This window comes from Lates calcarifer, linkage group LG16_LG22, assembly GCF_001640805.2.
Source record: "Lates calcarifer isolate ASB-BC8 linkage group LG16_LG22, TLL_Latcal_v3, whole genome shotgun sequence".
In the NCBI taxonomy this organism is placed as follows: Eukaryota; Metazoa; Chordata; class Actinopteri; family Centropomidae; genus Lates; species Lates calcarifer.
Genome location: NC_066848.1, coordinates 7,757,024 through 7,777,850, shown reverse-complemented (window position 1 = coordinate 7,777,850; position 20,827 = coordinate 7,757,024). Strand labels below are relative to the sequence as shown.

Genomic DNA, 20,827 nt, shown 5'->3' with positions numbered 1-20,827 from the left:
GGGATTATAACAAACATATGCATGGCCAAAATATGAATATGACAGTAGTGAGTTTCTCAGCATTTTCCCCCAGTGGCCTAAAGTAATATCTTACTTTCATTCATGCAGTATCTCACTCAATGAACTGGTCGTCTGCCTGCCTCTTTACCATTAATATCACCATCACATCCTCTCCTAATGTTCTCCACTGAGTCAGAGCAGTGTCAGATGTGTACAGAGACATCAGCAGGAGCAACAAGGAGCACACTGCTGCTGCCAGGCAGAGGTTCTGACTATATCTGATCTATAAATACTCACTAGCTCTGAGAAGCCTTGTATCCATCCCTTTTCTTCCCTCTCTCCCTCTCAGTGTCTTCACCTCCCTTCGCCTAACTCATGCTTGCTTACTATACTATGACATTTGGTCACAATCTGTCAAGCAATCTGTCTTTGATGCCATATTTTTCTACATTACATCAGAGTTTGCATCAATAATGCTCTCCAACCTTCTGTGCATCCGTTCATTCATTTATTTCAGGCATGAGCAGTTGTACTATTTGTCAGTCTGTCAGTATGTGGTGAAGTTATTCTTTCATTTAAATGTTCATGCCCTTTGCCCTCAGCTGAAGGAAGGGTAGGAACTGTAGTGCACTGGGTGCTCGATTCCCTCCTCATTCACTACTCTGCCCGGTCATCCATCCTTCGTTTCAGGAATCGAATGGCATGTGACTCAGACACACATCACTGAGAGGTTGCTTGACCTCAGATGGAACTGCCATATCAGTGTCATATCTAGCACTCAAGCATACATTTCTCTATGTTACAGTCCCGCAATGCCTATACATGCAAATGCTCATGGCTGTTACCATGTGATTATATACAGTGCAGTGGCAGTTATGTAAATTGATTCTTGAGGACAATGTTGTTGATGAATGTTTGGGTTCTGCACAAGATAACATGTTATAATCATAGTTGATTTTATTTTACATGAGAGTCACATCACAGTGATACCCGACCAGAATCTATCAAATATTAAATATGCCATGAAAGACTGCTGCTGAAAGTTAGAGAACGCTGAGAGTTTTGTCTGTCACAGAGAACATAAGTCAGCTGTGAAACTCTAAGGGCTTTCAGTTAAGTGCTTGTGGGATCGTTCAACTGCTCCAGAAGCCTAAACACTATTAATGTTGAGACTGTCCAAAAGCATGTGCCCTTATCCCCATTTGTTTCGTTTCCATTTAAACTACTTAAAACACCATTTGAGAGGTGTTTGGATGGCACATTGTACAAACTAGTTCATTTCAAATATACTGTAGATTTAATGCTCATTTTCAAGATGGAATAAAAAGATCAAAATCTGAATCAGATAAGTCCTGATGCGTAATCCACTCTCTCCATTAAACCTAGTATGTTCCAAACATTGATTTTGCACTATGCTTTACAAATGTGGTTAGTAGTTTATATTTTTGTCACTAGTAACTGATATGAATTGAAGCTGGCTGCAGCTGCTGTTGTCTGAGGGACAAAAATGGAGTATTGCTTTAAAGTCACTCCTTCGATTAAACTGGCCATTCTGTTATTATACTCCACATTTTGAACTTATTTGTTCTTGTGTGTTTGCCTTTCATGCTGGCAGACCAAAAGACATGTGGGTTTGACTCACTAAGCTTCCTCCTGGGTGAAAATTGCTGTGTTTGCAAGCATTAATGACACACTGGGAGCACACACAAATGAGTTTGGCCTTGGTACATTAGGCCAATTCTGTTTGGTCAGATCTCTGATTATTGCTATTTGTTTTTTTAGCCCATCACACAACAATAAGAAGCCTTAATGTGGCCTGTCTGAGCTTTGTTTATGGATGAAACTTTAGGAGCAGTAAGTGGACAAACACCCTGATATACAATGCCCTAGCTTCTAGTCTCATTACCATATAGATGCCTACATGGTTGCTTTATCTATGAGCGTTCACAGTTAAGAGTTTAAATAATGACTGAAAGAGGTGAAAAAGAAAGGTGGGTTAAGGTCATAAGGAGTTAGATGTTCCCCCTGCTAAGCCTCATTTGAACCCTGCATGCTGCCAGTAAACAGAGGGAGGCCCACAATAATCACAAGGCCTGCTTTTTCTGTCATTTAATACCAACAAAATATTTCACAGATACGGACGATTGGATAGCGATTGGATTTCTGTGTGTGGTAAATGAAAGGAGACAAGGGGAGGTGGATTCTAAATGAAGGTGAGGAGGAGTGTGCAAGAATGAGGGGTAGGGGAGGTGTGGAGATCGATTCATGGTGAGTTAGAGGGGATTTAGTGATTCAGAGCCAAAATAAAGAGAATCTACAAGTCACTGATGAGGGAGCTGTCTGCAACCACAGGGGCTAGAGGAGGGGTTGGGACTTCTAGACAAACCTAGATATGGACAGGCACACGTCGCAGTTGTGCAGTGACCCAGAGACAACCTTGTTGTATCCTAGAACAGAATAGCAGATACTGGGCATGATGCCAGCTGGGTAGTGAGGTCTGCTGTTTTGCTCATGAGGTATTGTTTGTATCCATATTTTTAACACCAGAGAAGATTAAGGACAAGAGAAGAGTCTTTTAATGTCTCTGATTAAAGATCATTTCCTACAGTTCACCTACTCAATCAACTGATATAGAGACTACTGTTGACTAATAGTGAGATTTTGTGACAGATTTCTGAACTCGCATAACATCTCTGTATTTTCAGTGATTTTAATCTATGATCCTATTTAGCAATAAGTCATCGCAAATCCTCACTGGGATATGTACCCACACTGACACTCAACCCCTTGTCAGTGTGCATGTGAGTGTAGCTGCACATTGCAACTTGCAAAATTCAACCCCGCCAAGCCCGAATTAGCTTTTTAATCCTAGTCTACCCATAAACCTCCACGACCTTGTAACTGGATTATTCACACCTACTCAAAAGCTCAAAAAGATACTCGGACATGCAGGTTATGTTGTTGGTGTCTGCAAGTAATTGATAACAACTCAAATGTGCAAAAGCACTTGAGGACATGAACTGAGAAGAAAGTACTCAGATGTACCCTCTGGCTCCCACTGCAACCCCAAGGTTAGTCCCCTGTCCTTGGAAAACTGCACCGTGAATATTAATAGCACAAAACTCTGGAATACCCAAACCAAGGAGTGAGTGAGTGTGTGTGTGTTCAAATCATAGCTACAGTGATGCCAGCCAGAATCAAATCAGTAAGTCACATACTGCACCGTAAGTGCAAGACGATGCAGAAATTTTCTACGTAAAGCTTTACATTTTTCCTCAAACACAAAGTTCAATATTTGCATTTTCTTTTGGATCATGGGGGAGAGACACGTAAAGATACCAGCCAGAACAATTCTGCACCTCAGCAGAAAAGATGGAGTAAGAAGGATTAACTTAGAAGTAGCTGTCACCGACGGTATTTCAAAGCCTCGACAATCCCAAAGTAGAAAGAAAACCCCTCCTTGTTAAGCAGTATTAAAAAGCACTTCAAACGTCTAAATGACACTTCCTTTCATTATTCACCGCAGCCAGCGACCTCCAGCACAGAGCTGTCAGCTTGGCCTCAGTCACACAGCCAATACTAGCAGAGTGACTGATTGATGATGTCCAGTGAAACTTAGACTCACACAAAAACAAAGACCTACACACACTCTGAGTCGTTCACCATTAGACTGTTACCATTAGCACCCATATACAGTCACAAAAACAAAACAATGAATGACTAATGCACTTCTCAATTTATATTAATTTTTTCAGTGTCTTTTGAACATGCTCATAATGTGTATAGTGTTCTAGTTTTTTAAGGTTAATTAACTAAAACTATGCATCAGCTCTTATAGTCCCTACTGCTGCCTTCTTTCCATCTTATATATGAGAGAAGTAAAACAAATCCCAAAAGGGTAACAGGGGCTCTTGCTCTGTCATGCTTTTGAAATGGCTGGTCCCTTGTAGGACTGCATAAAGAGACCATTTCCTTCTGGGCAGATTAATTTTAGTTTTGGTACCAAACTCACATTTGATGAAACTATACACTGTAATTTTTGATGATGATGTACAGCATGCCTCCATTTGACAATTAAACCTTCAAAACTGAACCCAGTTTTATCTGCAGGGAGTACTCATTTAGATCCATAAACTTCACTTTCTTATATACAGTTCTAATAACCACGGCTGCAGTATGGCTTCAAACCACATACTATCATCTGAACTTTAAAGGACTTATGGTTTTGCTGGTGTGTCCCCATCCTTCCCTTTCTTTTAGTTGTTTATTCCCATCTTAACTTACTACGATCAGTTAATTCTGTTTTCATCGAGCCTGCGGTAACCCTAATTCAAACTGACTGCGTTTTCCTGCTCTGCTTGTCCCCACTGTACTCTGATTCTCTTTTGTTGTCTCTGTATCCCCATCTTGCTGAAACCTTCGCATGCACTCCTCTAAGCCAGATATACACAGTGACGCCATTTGAGAGAGGACAAGTGTGTGACCTTCAATAAACATGGACAAAATCACTTGCCACATGCGTCAATTTTTTCCCTCCCTGCAATCACACTTGACTGTAATTGTTTTTATTTTGTTCCCTGATGCTGTCTCAGGAAATAGGAGGATAACGTAACCCCTGACCCCCAGGTACGTTTGCTGTCTCAGCGAGCATTTAAAACCTGTGATAGCTTTTGACAGATGTCAGCTGGACTGCTGCCACCGACGTCACCTTTTGCCTGAGGGATGACAACCTCTGAGACAGTTGCACAAACACACACTCACACACACAGTCATGCCATAACTTGCCTGTCATCTGGATAGGAAATATAATAATGTATATAGCTTGTGTTTTAGGTCTGGTACACTATAGAGAGTAGCTGAATAATGTTGCATCTCTTTATGTTTACTGGCCTGGAGGAAAGAAAACCAGGCAGAATAGAAACCTGTATGAATTACTCATGAGTGTAAAGTGCATGCTTTCTCTCTCAGACTCACTTGCTTCACTCTTCATTTTCATTTCCTCTTCTTTTTGGCCCTTTTTTTGCCATCTTCTGTACTCCTGCTGCTTGTCCTTGTGGAGTCTGTCCCAGACATGTCCTCTCCCTCCAGACAGTGAAGTCATTTCTGTGGAAAGGTAGACAAACAGACTCACACACCCACTCACATTTAAACTGGAGCATATTATGTGGAGGTGCCCTCTATGATGGTTAATCAACAGACAATTGGTGTTTACACAAATCATCCATCTGCTATATGCCACATTCCTCATTCAAATACAGTCTAATGGTGAAGGACTCAGAGTCGAGTTAGTGGGCTGTCATTTTAAAAGTCTCAGTCTACATTCCAGTGGTAAGTTTATAGAAGATAAAGAACATAAAACTGACTGTTGCCATGCTGTTGTCATGCTATTGCCTCTTCATCTTACGTTGCCACTCTGTCTCCTAAACATTTCATTTATAAAATCGGCTGAATGTTTTTTCAATACATTATGAAGGAAACTTAATTGCTGGCTGGATTATATTTACTGGCAGCATTTTTCCAGTCCACATTCTTCTACTGAGCTCAGTACTTTAACACTTGGGACCAAGCTTTGAGTCTTATGTCCAGCACATACTGTAGGGAAAATAGATTAAATGTATTGTCACTGAATGTTTTGCAGATGTGTTTTGGAGTTTGGATGCTGACCATGAAGCCAAACATCCCCAGACCTTTGTTGCATGTGATTCCCTATGTCTCTATTTCTCTAATGAGGGCAAAAGATGCCCAGTATATGTGTCTATACAGGGAATGAACACCAAGTACTTTTACCTCTATTGATCTATTTAAGAGTCGCATTGTGTGAAAACATGTATACATGTGTGCTTTCACACATGTATTATACACCTCCTGCACTACCCCAGAGAAATGAAAAGTGATGTTTAGTGAACCAAGAGGCTGTTGTTTACGCTACAAACTTCAAATTGATTTGCTTATAGGACACCTGATTGTATTGTTCCCAGTTCAGTCATCCCAGATGAGAACGCCATTGAAACTTAAAGCTAATATAGAAGATTGGAAACATCTACATCTCACTTTATAATCACCTACCGAATGTTTCCCAGTGGGGTGTAACAGTCAATTTTCAAAGTGATTTTTCATAGCTGCTCAATGGGCATCATGTTTGAGGTAACATAGCCTCTTGTGTTCCTCTGGCAGTGCTGGTGTGTGTATGTGCCCTTCCATCAGGGCAACACAAGCTGAGCTTGTGTATTGAAGCAGCGACAGCAATGAAGCGCACAGAATCCAGTTAAGTCCCCCACGTGCCCATGAAAGCCAATATAGCCAACAATAGAGAGACAAGAAAGAAAGAGACAGACGTGGAATTAAAGGCTGGAGACCTTTTTCCATGATTTCATTGGTTAGAAGGTAAATTCTATTCTAGAATTCTATTCTATTCAATATTCTTTCACAGCAATCTCATTATCACCTCTTATTTCCCTGACGTGCCATTGATCTGTCAGTGCAATGAATTGTCATAACTTTCCATAAACCTTCCTCATTTTCCGTTGATGTACCATCAGAGCAAACAGTCTAATGTGTTGGACAAACACTTACAATAATGAATTGTCCTGAGTAGGGTGAGGACAGCTAAATAGCCATCAGTAGGGGGGAAAAAAGCCCATAAAATCACCCTCTGATAGATCGCCGGGGTGTGCTTGGCCAGAGCAGGCGCATGGGTTTTATAGGCACGAGTAGGGGGGAAAAAAGCCGCTAAGGGAGATGGATGGAGAGCAGAGACTGGTGGGTAGATGCAGGATATGATGGAGAGAGCAAACAGGAAAAGTGCCGATGTACCGAGCAGACAGATGGATGGAGTCTGGCGGGCCGGAAACTGCCCCAGCCCCTACCCAGAAATGTGTTGTCCCATTAATGGTCGCCAGAGGGTTGTTTTCATGCTGCAACAAAAGTTGTATCACTGATACTATTGTGGAGGAGGGGGAGGCTCACATTGCTGGCATTTTAAGCTCAGTCCCTCTCTACTTGTCTCCACTGTGAGAGGCAGGAGCAGCAAGCATCTGAATTACCACTGCACGATACAATGATTTCCTCTCTCATGATGCTCTTAAGAGCGTCGCTCTTTTTATCAGGATGCTCTTTACAACACCGCCTGCTCTTCTCTCTTGTAAAACTCATCGTCAATCTAATTACTCTGACCATCTGTAAAGTGGCTGTGTGATCAGTGTGCTATGATACCAGTGGGGAATGAATGAGATGAATGGGAGCGACAGAAATTAGATTTGAGTGTATAATATATTAGATAAGTCTAACCACAGCAAGCTACAAGAAGACTTCTCAACGGACAGAATATTTTTCCCGTAAGAGTCAAATCCAGTGACATAGATGAGTGCAGTGTTTCAAATGCACTGTATCAAAACAGTCCATGCTTAAGCTCTGCGCGCGCGTGCGTGTGTGTGTGTGTGCGTGTGTGTGTGTGTGGAAGAGGTTATCTGTGTGTTTGCCTCCATTTGTTAATGCGCATGTGTGTCCTATGGGTGTTGAATAAGTAATGCAGAGGCGCCTAATGAAAGATAATGTCTAGTTAATGATCTGTCAAAATGAAGTGTTTGCTTATTGAGGAAGGGATCATCCCAAGCTTTAATTTCCACCCTGTGACTCATAGTGGAGGATATTACTTCTTTGTACACAATGCACGCACACACAAATACACACACACACACACACACACACACACACACACACACACATACAGTACACACATATATAAACACACACAAAGACAAAAAATACAAAAGCTTTTCAACGCAGGGTGCGTTATGCTCAGGCTGAGCTCGGGTGCCAGTGAATGTGCTGGTTTGTTTGTGTATATACTGAGAAGTGCTGAAGCGTCTCATCAACCACTTCAGCTGCCTGCGGATTAACAGAGGAGATGGAAACAGAACACAACAGCCAAACCACCCATAAATGGCCATCTAGCCAACAGCTATGGAGGGAGGATTAGCCTCTGCTTTATTTGCCACACATCGTTGTCAGGAAGAGCTTTTACCGCTAATCTTGGCAACAGCTTTCCCTCTCAGTGGGACCAAGCCCCTACAAAATTATTTTGAATACTTGAAGTAATGTGTTGATATTGCTATGATTTACTGTATAGAGATGTGGCTTAAACCTGAACCAAAACAATGCACAATCAGACAAGAGAAGGTGAATGGGCCTTGGAGTGAGAGAGGAGTTAAGGGAACATTCGTTCATATACATATACACACACACAGAGGTCTCCTTGGTTCAAGCTGAGATGTGATAGCAGATAAGCACTGATGAGACAAGACACACACATGCATACACACACTGCTTCAAACAGGGGAAAGAATTGTAGATAAAAAGGTCAGACATAGGTCAGGGTGCAATTTGATGATAGAAAGAGAAATGGAATCTTTTTAAATATGGCACCACATGGGAAGATGGATAAGAACACAAGAAATCAGCTACGCTTATCTATATGCACATGGGTGTTGTAAGCGTGTCATGCTGTGGTTAAGGATGAGTGGCCTATGGTCACATTCAACTGATGAGTTGGTCAACAGAAACTTAATCTGCACCTATCTTGATAATCTGCTAATTGTTTTGTAGTTGTTTAAAATGGCAAATATTTGTAGTCCCAACATCTCAAATATAAAGCTTTACTGCCTCTGTATGTCTTATTATATTTACAAAGAATGTCTTTGGGTTTTGGACTTTAGCATTTGACACTATAATGCTATGTGTTGACATTTCACAGAGTAAAAGATTAATTGAAAAACTAATCAGAGTGATCAATAATGAAAACAACCTTTAATTGCAACCCCAATATAGTTTACTAATTTATAACAAGGGGAAGTTTTTTTTAAATTCTTTGATAATAAAAAGGACATAAGGAATCAAGAGCTGGTAAACTCTGAAACAAGGATGAGGAGAGATAATCATTGGGTTAGACTGACTAGCAAGGACACACTCATCAGGAATAGGTTTAGTGCCTGACTGAAGACACCAACATACACCTTGTGAGCACAAGACGTTGTTTGCTGGACAGACAGGGCCATGCACTTGGCCGCAATCTAGCATGCATACTGCGTTTCATTTTTCACAGCCTATTGTATGAGGTTACCTAAGCTTTACCTCCACCCACAGGAGCAGCCGTGCATGAAGCAGCACCTAAGATATGGATAAACTACCAACCACCGTTTCTCATTATGTCAGTCACTGAAGCACACCACTGACCACTGGTCTTCTAATGCAGTGCATATGTAGCACAGTGATAACCTTCTGCACTGTATAAATACAGTAAAGGCAAGCACAGTCATGCACACTGACAAACATGCAGCCCTTCAGGGTATTAAATCATCAGATGTGGCATAGGAAACTGTCCATAGAGTATTAACTGTGATGGATAACACATACTGAATAATGCAAGTCTGAGGGAAGCTGTCTGCTTAGTTTAGTGTAAAAGACGAGGATGTGTTGCCACTGTTTACATTGCCCTGAGGTGTAACCACAAACCTGGGCTTGATGAAGACATGATGGTCATGAGAGAGACAACCACGCTGCTTTCCAACTGTCCAAACCTATTTAGGATTTAAACAAAACCATATCTTTCCTGACACCCACTACATAGAGGCATTCATTTGTGTATAAGCTTTCCAATTTGAGTGTGTATCTCATATATCAATTATTCTTTGTAAACCACACAGCTCCAAACTTCTCAGTGGTCTATTGATTCAGACACGAGTGTGCACTGTAATCAATGCGCTTTGCCGTCCATAAAGCCTCCATCTCTGTGTGTCGTCCCACTTAAGGCTGGCATTTACTCTGTGTGGTCGATACTATTATAAACTAGTGAAGTGCCATCACTTTAAATTTATGCGAGTCATGTCCCTGATCAACACAAGGGAATGAGATTCCCCATCTATTGTCTGAATGCAAGCAAACTTCTGCCCCTAAGGCTTCCATCTGTCCTTAAATGCCGGCTGGCAGTGTGTGTGTGTGTGCATGTGTCCTGGCTTATTATGACCTAGCATTAAAGGATGCACATGGGATGTGCAGGATACAATTGGCAAAGGAGAGGAGACATTTTTCACATCCCACCGGCACTCACAAATCCTTTGCTGATGGAGTGGTTCCATTATATTCCAAAGAGCTGATATCTATGGATTTTTTTAAAACAAAAAGTCTAGATCAATATTTTAATAATGTGACCTTTATTTGGTTGAGCAAATTCCCTAAGGATTTCATTTATGCCACATATTTGTTTTTGTCATTTCTAGGTTCACACAGAATCCCACTAGATAATCAGCATTCAACTCACTCCCCTGTACCTGTTGAGAGGGAGCAGTGCCAGAGCCAAGCTGTCTCAGGCATCCTGCTGCTTCCTCCCACAGGGCAGAGTTATCATCAAACAGAGATACTTCACTGGAGCTCACCCCATCTCTGTCACCTAACCACCAGCTTAGTGCCACATGGCCACACAGATTGAAGAGCACAGATAGTATGGTGTGGTATACCGTATGGTGACCCTCACTGTGTACAGTCAATCAAAACAAAGGAGGACAAGATCAATATTATTCTACTCAAGTGCAACAATGTAAAGCACAGAAAAGCCAGCATCAAAAGTAGGAATGTGTCAAGGGATATACAGTCTGTACAAAAGGAAAATATGAAGATACCTGTGATATATACCAGATATGCTGTTGCTGATTCCTGGCTGTGGATATATGAAACAGTCAAAGGAAAGTTCTGTCATTGTCAATATTAGTTCTACTTGTCACTTTTAGGATAATAAAGTAATAAAAATCTGTTTATGTTCCCACCTACATGCAACAGGTTTAAAAAAAAAAAAAAAAAAAAAAAAAAACTGCTGCAGTTTTAACACTTGTATCGCTTTGCCTGTAAAGAAGATGTCACACATCATCTCATCTACATTAACACTCCCAACATATGGACGCTTGGTGTTGAACCCTTGGCATCACTTTTTAACCACAGGTTACTTTTTTAGCGTGCCAGAGATACCCCTTTAGCATCATCAACATGCAGTAGATGGTGTTGTGCAGGATATATGATAGCATTGTTGTCTACATCCAAGTGTCCCCATAAGTCATGATAATGTGACAGTGAGCCAGCATGCACAATACCAGGACCCTGAAATTGAAGCTAAATGTAATTCAACCATCGCTGATTTTAATAATTAAGGCTGTGCTTTTCCCACTGTTACAGGTTAAAATGTCTTCAGTGAAAAAGGCCCACATTCCTGCCTGTAGGTTAAGTAGAACTGCTGGTCCAGAACTGCAAGTCTTTTCTAGCTGCATGAAATTGGCCAAAGTTAGGTCTTTAATGAAGCACAGGCTCCCCCACATCATCAGCATGTTCTTAGACTGGGCCTTAACTTTGCATTAAGCAAATCACTGACCTGAGCCTTACTAACAGATGGGGACAGTTTTTTACCCAGCAGACAATAAGATGTCACAGAGCATCAGAGGCGGCGTCAGTCACAAATTCAGACCCACACAGTCAATTGTTAAAGACAGCTCTCTTACCACCTGGCATGAGGTTGACCTGACAGATGGTACGGTCAAACCCTTGAAAGCATTTACAGACACACAGGCAGACTGACTGTTTTGTTCTTGCCAAAAGGTAAATGAACATTCCCATTCTGACTACCATGATAATGATATTGTACTTTAGAAAGTACAGGCAGACACACATGCACATACACACAGTAATGAGATTCAGACTTATTATTAGTCAAAGCAGCCATTAAAAAGGGATTTGTAGGAACAGTGTTGTGGCAAGAGGCGGTCCTCATAATCAATACACCAATGCTGCTGCGCTGCCTCCCATTAGCTGCAGATATCTGTGTCTGATTGGAGAGGCAAAGCAGAGGCAGCTTGTTCTCATAATGCAGATACAACATAGGCAGTAGACTTGCACAGCATTGTCCAAGAAAAATATACAGTCAAGGAGAAGTGGGAAATAGGTACATTTAAAAAAAAAAAAAAAACACTTTATTGAAAACTATCTAAAACATGAATCAAATTCAGTGCACTATATACACCTACCCCACATTATCAGCTAGTCAGGGGACAATACAGAAAACCAAGAAACAGACTAAATCAAGAGGAAAATATAGAAGAAGAAAATAAAAATGAACAATTCAAAAGGCAATGGAACAAAGTGCCATTGTCCCACACTGTGCACAGTCTGCCCCTGATGCCCCAAACAAACACAAAAACACCACTGGGCTGGTTTTCAGGCAGTAATATGCACAGCCCATGTGAAGGGAGACTGCCAGTGGACCTGTCATCAGCGACAACCTCTGGACCCGGTTGTTACATGTCTTCAATTTTTACAAATGAAAGCTGCAGTCAGGCCTGGCAGGAATTTCATGAAGACCTACATTGGTAGTTTCATGGCTCAATGCCTTTGGGTAAAATAAAAATGAAAAAAATAAATAAAATAAACAGATCAAAGGAACCGCCAACCTCCAGACCTTGATATCACCTTTCTGGCAGAATACACAGATTCATAGCAAAAGGAGAAAATGAGAACAAGAGAGAGAGAACAAAAAGGAGAGAAAGAGGGCAGGCAGGGGTTACAAAGAAAGACGGAGGGGGAGAACAATGGAAAAGCAACAGCAATGGTGTGACTGGGGAGTAAGCAGGGCTCAAGGCTTGCGATGACAGGTAATCACTCACACACAATATGCTTTGACAGCACGAGAAATGTGTCAGAAAAGATCCCCCACGCAAACAAGCAACAGCACTCAGAGTGACACATACACGCAGGCATTCCCACACACTCACAAGACAATCATCATCGGTTGTAAATTGGAGACATGTCTGTTGTGTAACTGAAATATCAGGCAAGAGGAAACAGCGACTTTCCACTCTGAAATTATTTACTAATACTCAGAAGATCCTGAGGGTTTAAAGCCTCAGTTTATGTTCAGTATTTGCTAGATTATGGATTGCTGGTTCTATATTTAGTAAATATTGATGAGTCAGGTTCAGGCTCACCCACACTGGAAAGGTTTGAGGCAAGCCAGGTTGCTGTGTATCAATAAACCTGCAATTGCTGTTAGGCACTGAACTTGCATACTCATTGTGTTTGCAAAGCACAGGGCCAACAAATCTAGAGTGTGCCCAGTGCCCTAGGCAGAGAAGCAGATGTGCCATCCAGAAGATGAATCTACTCCACAAATAAATCAGACCTTCATAGAGTTTTCTCTGGAGGATTAGATTTGCTAGGGCACACCTGCGCACACATTCAGACACATACAGTATATACAGTACAGTATTTAGCTAACAGACACTTAACGTCCAAAGACCTGTGTAAGACAGATACACACATGCACTCACGAATATTCACACACGTACTCGCACACACGCAGGTGCACGCATTACATAATGAAGACTGCCCCTCTAATCCCAGGGTGACTGAAGTTCCTCACCCTCTACCTCAGTAACAGAAAAAGAAGGGATAAGGGGAGGAAAGGATGCAGCGGATGAAATTCTTTAATCTAGTGTGACATCAGTCATGAAGGTGTGTAGATTAATCCCCCCTCTGTGACTGAGGGCAGGGCACAGCTACTTCCCTGCTTGCAGTGAAGCTGAAGGTCAAACTCAAACAGTGCGCAGCAGTGGAACAGAGCCATGACTGTGGCTGAAGTATGTGCGGGTTGAACAGACACAAGATTAAGTCAGGGCTTAACCGGGAAAAGATTACAAATTACACTAAAGAACAAGACTTTAATTTACTTGTATAAGTACAATAATTCTGTGCTATGTTGTTTAGAAGATTACATTTCAATATATTATCAAGATTAATAGTCAGAAACTTAAAAACTTTTGCATTTTCAAAGTAAATTTTGTTTTAATAGACTGGACTTTACTTATATATGGGTTTTGTGCAATTGGTAGTCTATATACTACGTAGACAATGAAAATCTTTGTATAATCTAAGCTGTCACATTTATTTGAAAAAAGTCTTTATGGTTGTAGTATGCAGTAACAGTTAATATTCTCCAATCTGATCTCATGACTTACCATATCTTATGTTTTTGCGCCGGAATACAGAAGGTACTTTCCTGGTCCTCAGGAAAAGACAAACATGACCTTTACACATTTACCATATTTTAGGTTTCCAGTCCCTTCTTTCACATGAACAGGCTGGGGTGTGCTTGAAATGAATTAGTTCAAACAAAGTGTCCTCTAACCATGTCTAGTGCATCAAGTGTTCATACCTGTTCCAAATGGCCACACTTGAAGGCACACACTTGAAGGCACACACTTTCGGACGTTATCTGCTCCGAGGTGATCATGGTGTTGCACTTGTCTGTACACAGGAAACGTGACAGAAGTGGTTCTATGAAGAATGAAGAAGAGAGCTTGAGAGAAGTTCACACCTAGCCAAATCCTGTCTGAAGTGGGCATGCTTGTTGGATTTCTGGCTTCAGAAACTCATAAAAATCGTTAAAATTCCAACATCGTAAAGGTGTATGGGGTTGAGGTGGGATGGGGCTATTCAATAATTCCTCAAGCATGTCTAAAACCTTACATTTTTCTCTTGTTTCTCTCACATTTCTTTTCTAATAAGTCACTGGGGTTTTGCAAGTCTCACTTTTTCACTAAACAAAAGTTATTCATACTAATAAGAGATATAAATCTATGTGTGTAAACAATGACTGGTAGGAGTAGTGTTTAATCATAGCTCAGCTAATGGTGCAGCAGTAGTGCTTTGCAGCAATTTATATTTAGTCCCCTGGCTGCAGTAAATCAGCTGGCTCATAAGTATTCTGGCTGCTATCTGAAAATATTTCAGTGAATGACGGCAAAATAATGGAATACAATGCTATTTTTACGGAAATGTTGAGGTGACCATCCACTACAGAAGATAAGGTGTGGCTTTCAAATGAACTCAAGCTCATTCCATTTCTCCTACACTACTAGAATCAGAAGTCTTAAATTAAACGTCCATGGAGACACATTTAACTTAGTTTGGTGCATTAAAGCAGCTTTATTCATGCTCTGGAATCACTCCAAATTCCTGCGGGGCAAAACTTTAATTTCCAAAACAATTTAATTTTAAAACAACATTTAAATGTGATCCTTTCCCTGTATCACAGTGCATTAAGAGGAAGACTAAACAAATTAAACAAGAAAGACACAAAATAAAAGGGCATTTAAGAATTATACAGATAGGGCAGAGCTTCAAATACAGAGAGGCAAGACCTCATAATTGAGTTAGTTTCATCTACAGCCGAACAGCATTCCCTTTAGTGCTGACCCTGGGTCTGACGCTGACAGACAGAAGAACAGGCAGGGGAGAAAGGAGAATAGGAATGAGCAAATGAAAGAGAATAGTGACAGAAAGCAGGAGTCAGGAGGGTTGAGAGGGAAATTGGAAAGCAGGAGCTAAAGGGAAAGGAGCATGTCAGGACGCATGAGGGGGCAGAATTTGAGGTTATGAATGAATGACAGACAAAAGACAAGGAGAGAACACCAGAAGAGGCAAGAGGTGACTTTCTGATAATATTTCACACAGGACAAGCTTAAACAGCAGAGGGGAGGGAGATGAAATATTCGCCTTCTATGTATTTCAGACACAGGTTGGCATCAGTTTGTGGTGAACATTATTCCTTTTGCACTCAGTCTGGATTTCTCCAATCTATGCTCAATTTTGTGAAAAATGCTCCCACACACAAAAAAGGTGAGAGACATACGGTTCAGACCGTAAATGGACAAGGAGGAGGCAAGACCAAAAACAGAGTAGCAAAGAGGTTGATCTGCATATGGACTGCTAGTATCAAATTATTGAAAACTGTTAAGCATTTAGTCCAACAGCAGGTGTCAGAAGTAAAATCTGACAGAGAAATAATTTGTGCTAGAGTAAGTATGAATACTTACTGTAGTCCAAACATGCTTAATTTCCTCCTTGAATTGGTTAGCATTTCCACTATATTTTATTATATGTCAACACATTGGTGAGTTCATTCTTTATATCAACAGGGCAGTAGCTACCAGTTACAGCTTTATAAATCTAGCTTCTGTTAGCCCTCTATTTTGGTTCTATGGCCTGCAAAATTGTATTTTTTATTTTTATTCATTTATTTTTGCAACTTTTGTTCAGTGTCACTGCTCACAGCAACAATGTTTCCAGCAGCAGCTATCAGCAAAAAAGATAATTAAAATTAAAAAACAAATAAAAAACATCTGATACATCAAACATACCCAATGTTCAACAACTGTTCCGCACCAAACACCCAACAGACTGAATGACGTTTAGTATTAAGCATCAAGTTAAAGAGCTAGATATTTTTCTTGATAGCATGTAGAGACCAAAACTTACATTTCTCAGGAGGAGGTCAGACACATGGCTCCAAATAAATGTTAATGTTGCTCCATGTCTGCAAAATGAGTAAACTATTTCCTAGCGAGCATATCAGATGTAAGGACTTAAAACGCTCAGGGAAACTTTAAACTAATAGTGTTAAGATAATGCTTCGTGAAAACTGCTGCTGACTTCAACGATATAGTACCTAAAGTCCGCCTCTCCAGCTTTCTCATAGGCCTGCAGCCACTGTGGGCCCTGCAGTGATTGGTACTTGAAAAATGCCTGTCAAATCAATTGGGGGGGGGCACAGGTGTTGGCAATCAAGTCATTAAGTGAGAGTGCGCTATGAAGACAGGGTCGTGTACAATACACCAACCAATACACAAGCAAGGAAAATGAATACAAAACAAAAATACATGCAAAGAATAAAAAACAAAATAAACAAATACTAAAAATACAATCAAGCAAAAAAAAAAAAAAAAAGTAATGATGATGCAAATGGATCCAAATAATTCACAAACACACACATATTATCTATCATGTGACACTTTTGTTTGTTTCCAGTCTACTTCCTGTGGATTTCTATAACACTTTTTTTCTGCATGGACCCACAGTAACTTTATGTGTATCTTTGGAGAATCATAAATCTGGCATTTCTGGATTTGTATTCCCTCTACAAAATACTGTGAGATGCATCACCCTTACTAAGATATACAAACCCCTCATCAGTCTCTGCCTTCCTTATATTGCTAAACCGCAGCCACCCTGAATTGGAAGTCCACCATCCAGCCATCAACATTTCTTCTCTCCATTCCCCCCCTCCTCTCCTGGGAAGCCTGCAGAAAGGAGGTATCCCCCTCCTCATGATAAACGAGCTGTTGGAGAGGGAAGCTACACCTCGCACTTTGGAGAGGGGAGTATTATATACGGAGAGAATGGGGTCGTGGATGAGGAAGTGTGGAATGAGGGAACAGATAGCAGCTGTTTTCACAGATGAAAGTGGTGGCTGGTCACTGGCCTGTGAAATACAGAGAGAAGGATGGCTGTGGTTTATCAAGGCTGGAGCTCTGCCAGTCCAGATCTGTACAGATAAAGAGGATTCTCTTGTCTCATGCTGGCTGTAGTTTAAGAGGTTGTCTGTTACTATCAATTTCTTTGTTTCTCTACTATAGCTTTAACTAAATCTGTAAGCTGAAAAGTACACTTGTGGCAGGTGACAGTGTTTCCTAACAAGGAACTGGGCTAAGTGTGGCTCCTTCCACATCTCCTGCTGATTGTTTGGTGGAATCTTTTTACAAGGACACAAGGTACAGCAAAGCCAGCAAGACACCTGATTTGTATCACCAAGACATCACTGTACCAGTGTAAAATATCACTGACTGAGCAGATGCAGTGTGTTTATATTTATTCTATTTGCAGCATTAACCAGGTGATCCAACAACCAGACCAACATTTCTCTGTGTACTGCCATGCTGTTATCATTTATGGCAATGCTGCTGCTGCTCTTACCATAGAATGTATTTATCTTAAAAGAGTACTCCTCTGATTTAGTGTTGTGCTTATATAACATTTTCAGATTCTACAGCGAGGCTAGTGGCTAGATGAGACTGTACTTAGACATAGCCATGCTTTGCACTAAATTTCAACTTCCCTGTTGTGGGACTAATAAAGGATTATCTTATCTTATCTTAAATGCCAGTGTTAGCCAATGTTCCAAATATACTGATCAACTGTAGCAGTTAGTGTTAATTCCACACCTTCTTCTTTGTCAAAACATGGTGCCTACATTACCCACAATGACATTGACCACTGACAGTTCAATCAAAGATTCTGATGTGTTACGCTAGACTTAGACTTAGACTAGACTTTATTGATCCCTTGGGATGACTCCCTCAGGGAAATTAAGTTTCCAGCAGCTTATACAGACAGAATCAACTAAAGTTGCCTCGAGCTGTGAGTGTCAAGCAGAGATGATAATGAGAGCTGGTAATCTCACTTGTTTCTAACTCCACACCCCAAGATTCTGAAATGACTGGACAGTAATCTAAATTGTTTCTGGCACTGTTTGCATACAGGCATCCAGATACAAGTAAATGTCAGCAGCAAACATTCAGTCAACAACAGTACATCCACTTGAGCTATTAGTACCAACACCGCTCATTCCTTTAGGCTGTCTTGCAGTCTGCTGGGTAAGCCCACTAAGTTGTCAGTCATGCAGCCACCAGACCAATCTTCCAACCTCTGATGGCCTGGGGGGGGGAATAAAAGCTCATTTCCTCTCCACCCCCCTTAGAGCTAAAATGGCATGGCAGAAGTACAGGGGCGCCTGGTAGAGCCATTTACACATGGCATTTACTCCCTAAACGTGCTCACTGGCCTTTGGATAATGCACACTCACTGACTTTCTCTGGGCTTTTTTTTCTCTGGCAATTTATCAGAATCCTTTGGAAAACCACAGCAGTGGAATAGTTTTCCTTTTCTCCGGATATAGTTGTAAAAAGGCCACTCAGATTACCTCATTTTTACCCTGATTCCCATTCTTTATTTCAGTGCTTTCTGTCTGCCCTGTTGTGCTCTGAGCGAGTGTGTAAAGGCTTAACCACTGGTTTGTATTGATCGCTCACACAAGGATCTCTCACAGGATGAAGACATGATTTTTTATAATGGGATTTTCTTTGGGCATCTCCAATGTTTGTGTACTCCTGTGTTTATGTGCACATACTGTACTTGCCACATATGTTTGGATGAGCATGAACGTATCTCAACACAGTAAAGTGAAACTGTAAATAAGAAACACAAATATAATACAAGAGTTTATGTGAGAAGACATCCGTAGTCAAAGCATCCCAGGGGCACAAATACAGAGGCTAATCAATAACCACTACACGGCTACAGGATGAAGATCTTAACCATTAACAATCAATTTCAATCTTCTCTCTCTAAGCCATGCACATACCATCCAATATACTGTTCATAGTACCTCTCAGTTACTGATTTATGACCTGTGTATTGTTTGTTTTCTTTGCCTTTAGCAGGATGTATATCTTAAAGATGATGTTTAAACTGAAAAAAAGAAAGACAAGAGGACACTGTGGATTCCCCAGACCTTGAAGTGCAGGCTACAGAAAATGAGGAAAAGAATAGAGAAAGAGTATTCTGTTGAGATTTTAAAAAAATGAGGAGGAAATTTAAAGAGAATAAGATAGAACAGAAAAAGGGCACAGGAGAAGGATGGAATAGAGATGTTTTGTCCCATCCTGTCTCGGTGCAAATACAACACAAAAACAATGAGAGCAACAACAAACACATTTTCAGCCAATGATCTTAGGGGAAAGAAAATTGGACATGAAAGTAATCTCAGTGAAGCTTTATCTTATTGTGCTACAGAGAGGATTCAACAAAGGAAGCAAGCCGTGGTCTCCTGACTCGAAGTAAAGGATGAGAGGATGTCGCCTGTGTGACTACATGGTAATCATCTCTAATTATTGTTGCCAAAGCTCAAATCCCTGCAATCACATTGGGGCTTAGCTACACTTATCGCACTCTGTACTAATGGGATCTGCTTGATTGAAAATGGAGGGTTATCATTTGGATTTATCACACAAGAATGAACATCTGGTATAGACATACATGGCAGGGGAGTTTTAAAATTTTCATGCACATTTATTGCAGCAAAAATGCTTCATACATGAAGATCAACATATTGCCCGGAACAGATGATGTTCTATACCATCAGTAGACAAATTCTGACTTTGAACAGACAAAATCTATGATATTTTGTGGGATGGGTGATCCAAAACAACAAAATGGCAAATGAACAATTTAATAAATGGAACAAATGAACAGCCTAGCACATTCCTCACATGTGCACAAATTCAAATTCAGTTCAGCCAGTGTGTACGGTGTACAGCACTGTTCCATGTGTCAATACTCTAGCACATACACAAAAACACACACTCAGATTTAGATTAGGCACACCAAGGGAACAATCATTAGATTACACAACCGGTGAAGTGACTCCACATGTTGTCTCCCCGGGAAAGCCCCTGTGCTGTGCCATGGGCACTACAATAGTAGAGATGTCTGAGTCACAGTGACATTGAAGCTGGAAGTCTGTTGTTAACAGGGAGGTCAGTGAGCCTCAGTCATGTGGACTGTTGTGTGTGTTAACAAAAAGGATTGCCCCTTGGGCTAGGCTGTAGCACTCTCATGTCAGCGGTAGTAGCATTCTGTTGCTTTCATCTGAGATCTTTACCAAACATTTGATCTATCTTGATGGTGAAGGCTAATTCAAACCAAAGCTCTTACATACACAGCTGAAATACAGGAGAAAATATAAAATGTTCCTACATCAGAGAAGCTGCTTTCCGTAGGTTACTCTGTTGGTAATTTCTTGGTAATTTGTAATTGGTAATCTGTAAATACATCACAGAAGATTTGGGTAGAGCTTCACTCCATTATTTACTGCAGGGTTTCTTATCCTTATTCTTAA

At 40.8% G+C, this 20,827-nt stretch overlaps 1 protein-coding gene across 1 annotated transcript in view; it reads right to left on the bottom strand.

The window, feature by feature from the left end:
* LOC108888304 (Kv channel-interacting protein 2) overlaps nt 1-5,101 on the bottom strand; it is a 93,211-nt gene extending 88,110 nt beyond the window's left edge. The window contains exon 1 of the mRNA XM_051076516.1: nt 4,975-5,101. Coding sequence (XP_050932473.1) covers nt 4,975-5,101 — 127 coding nt within the window. The remainder of the gene's footprint in view (nt 1-4,974) is intronic.
* Nucleotides 5,102-20,827: the final 15,726 nt, after the last annotated feature.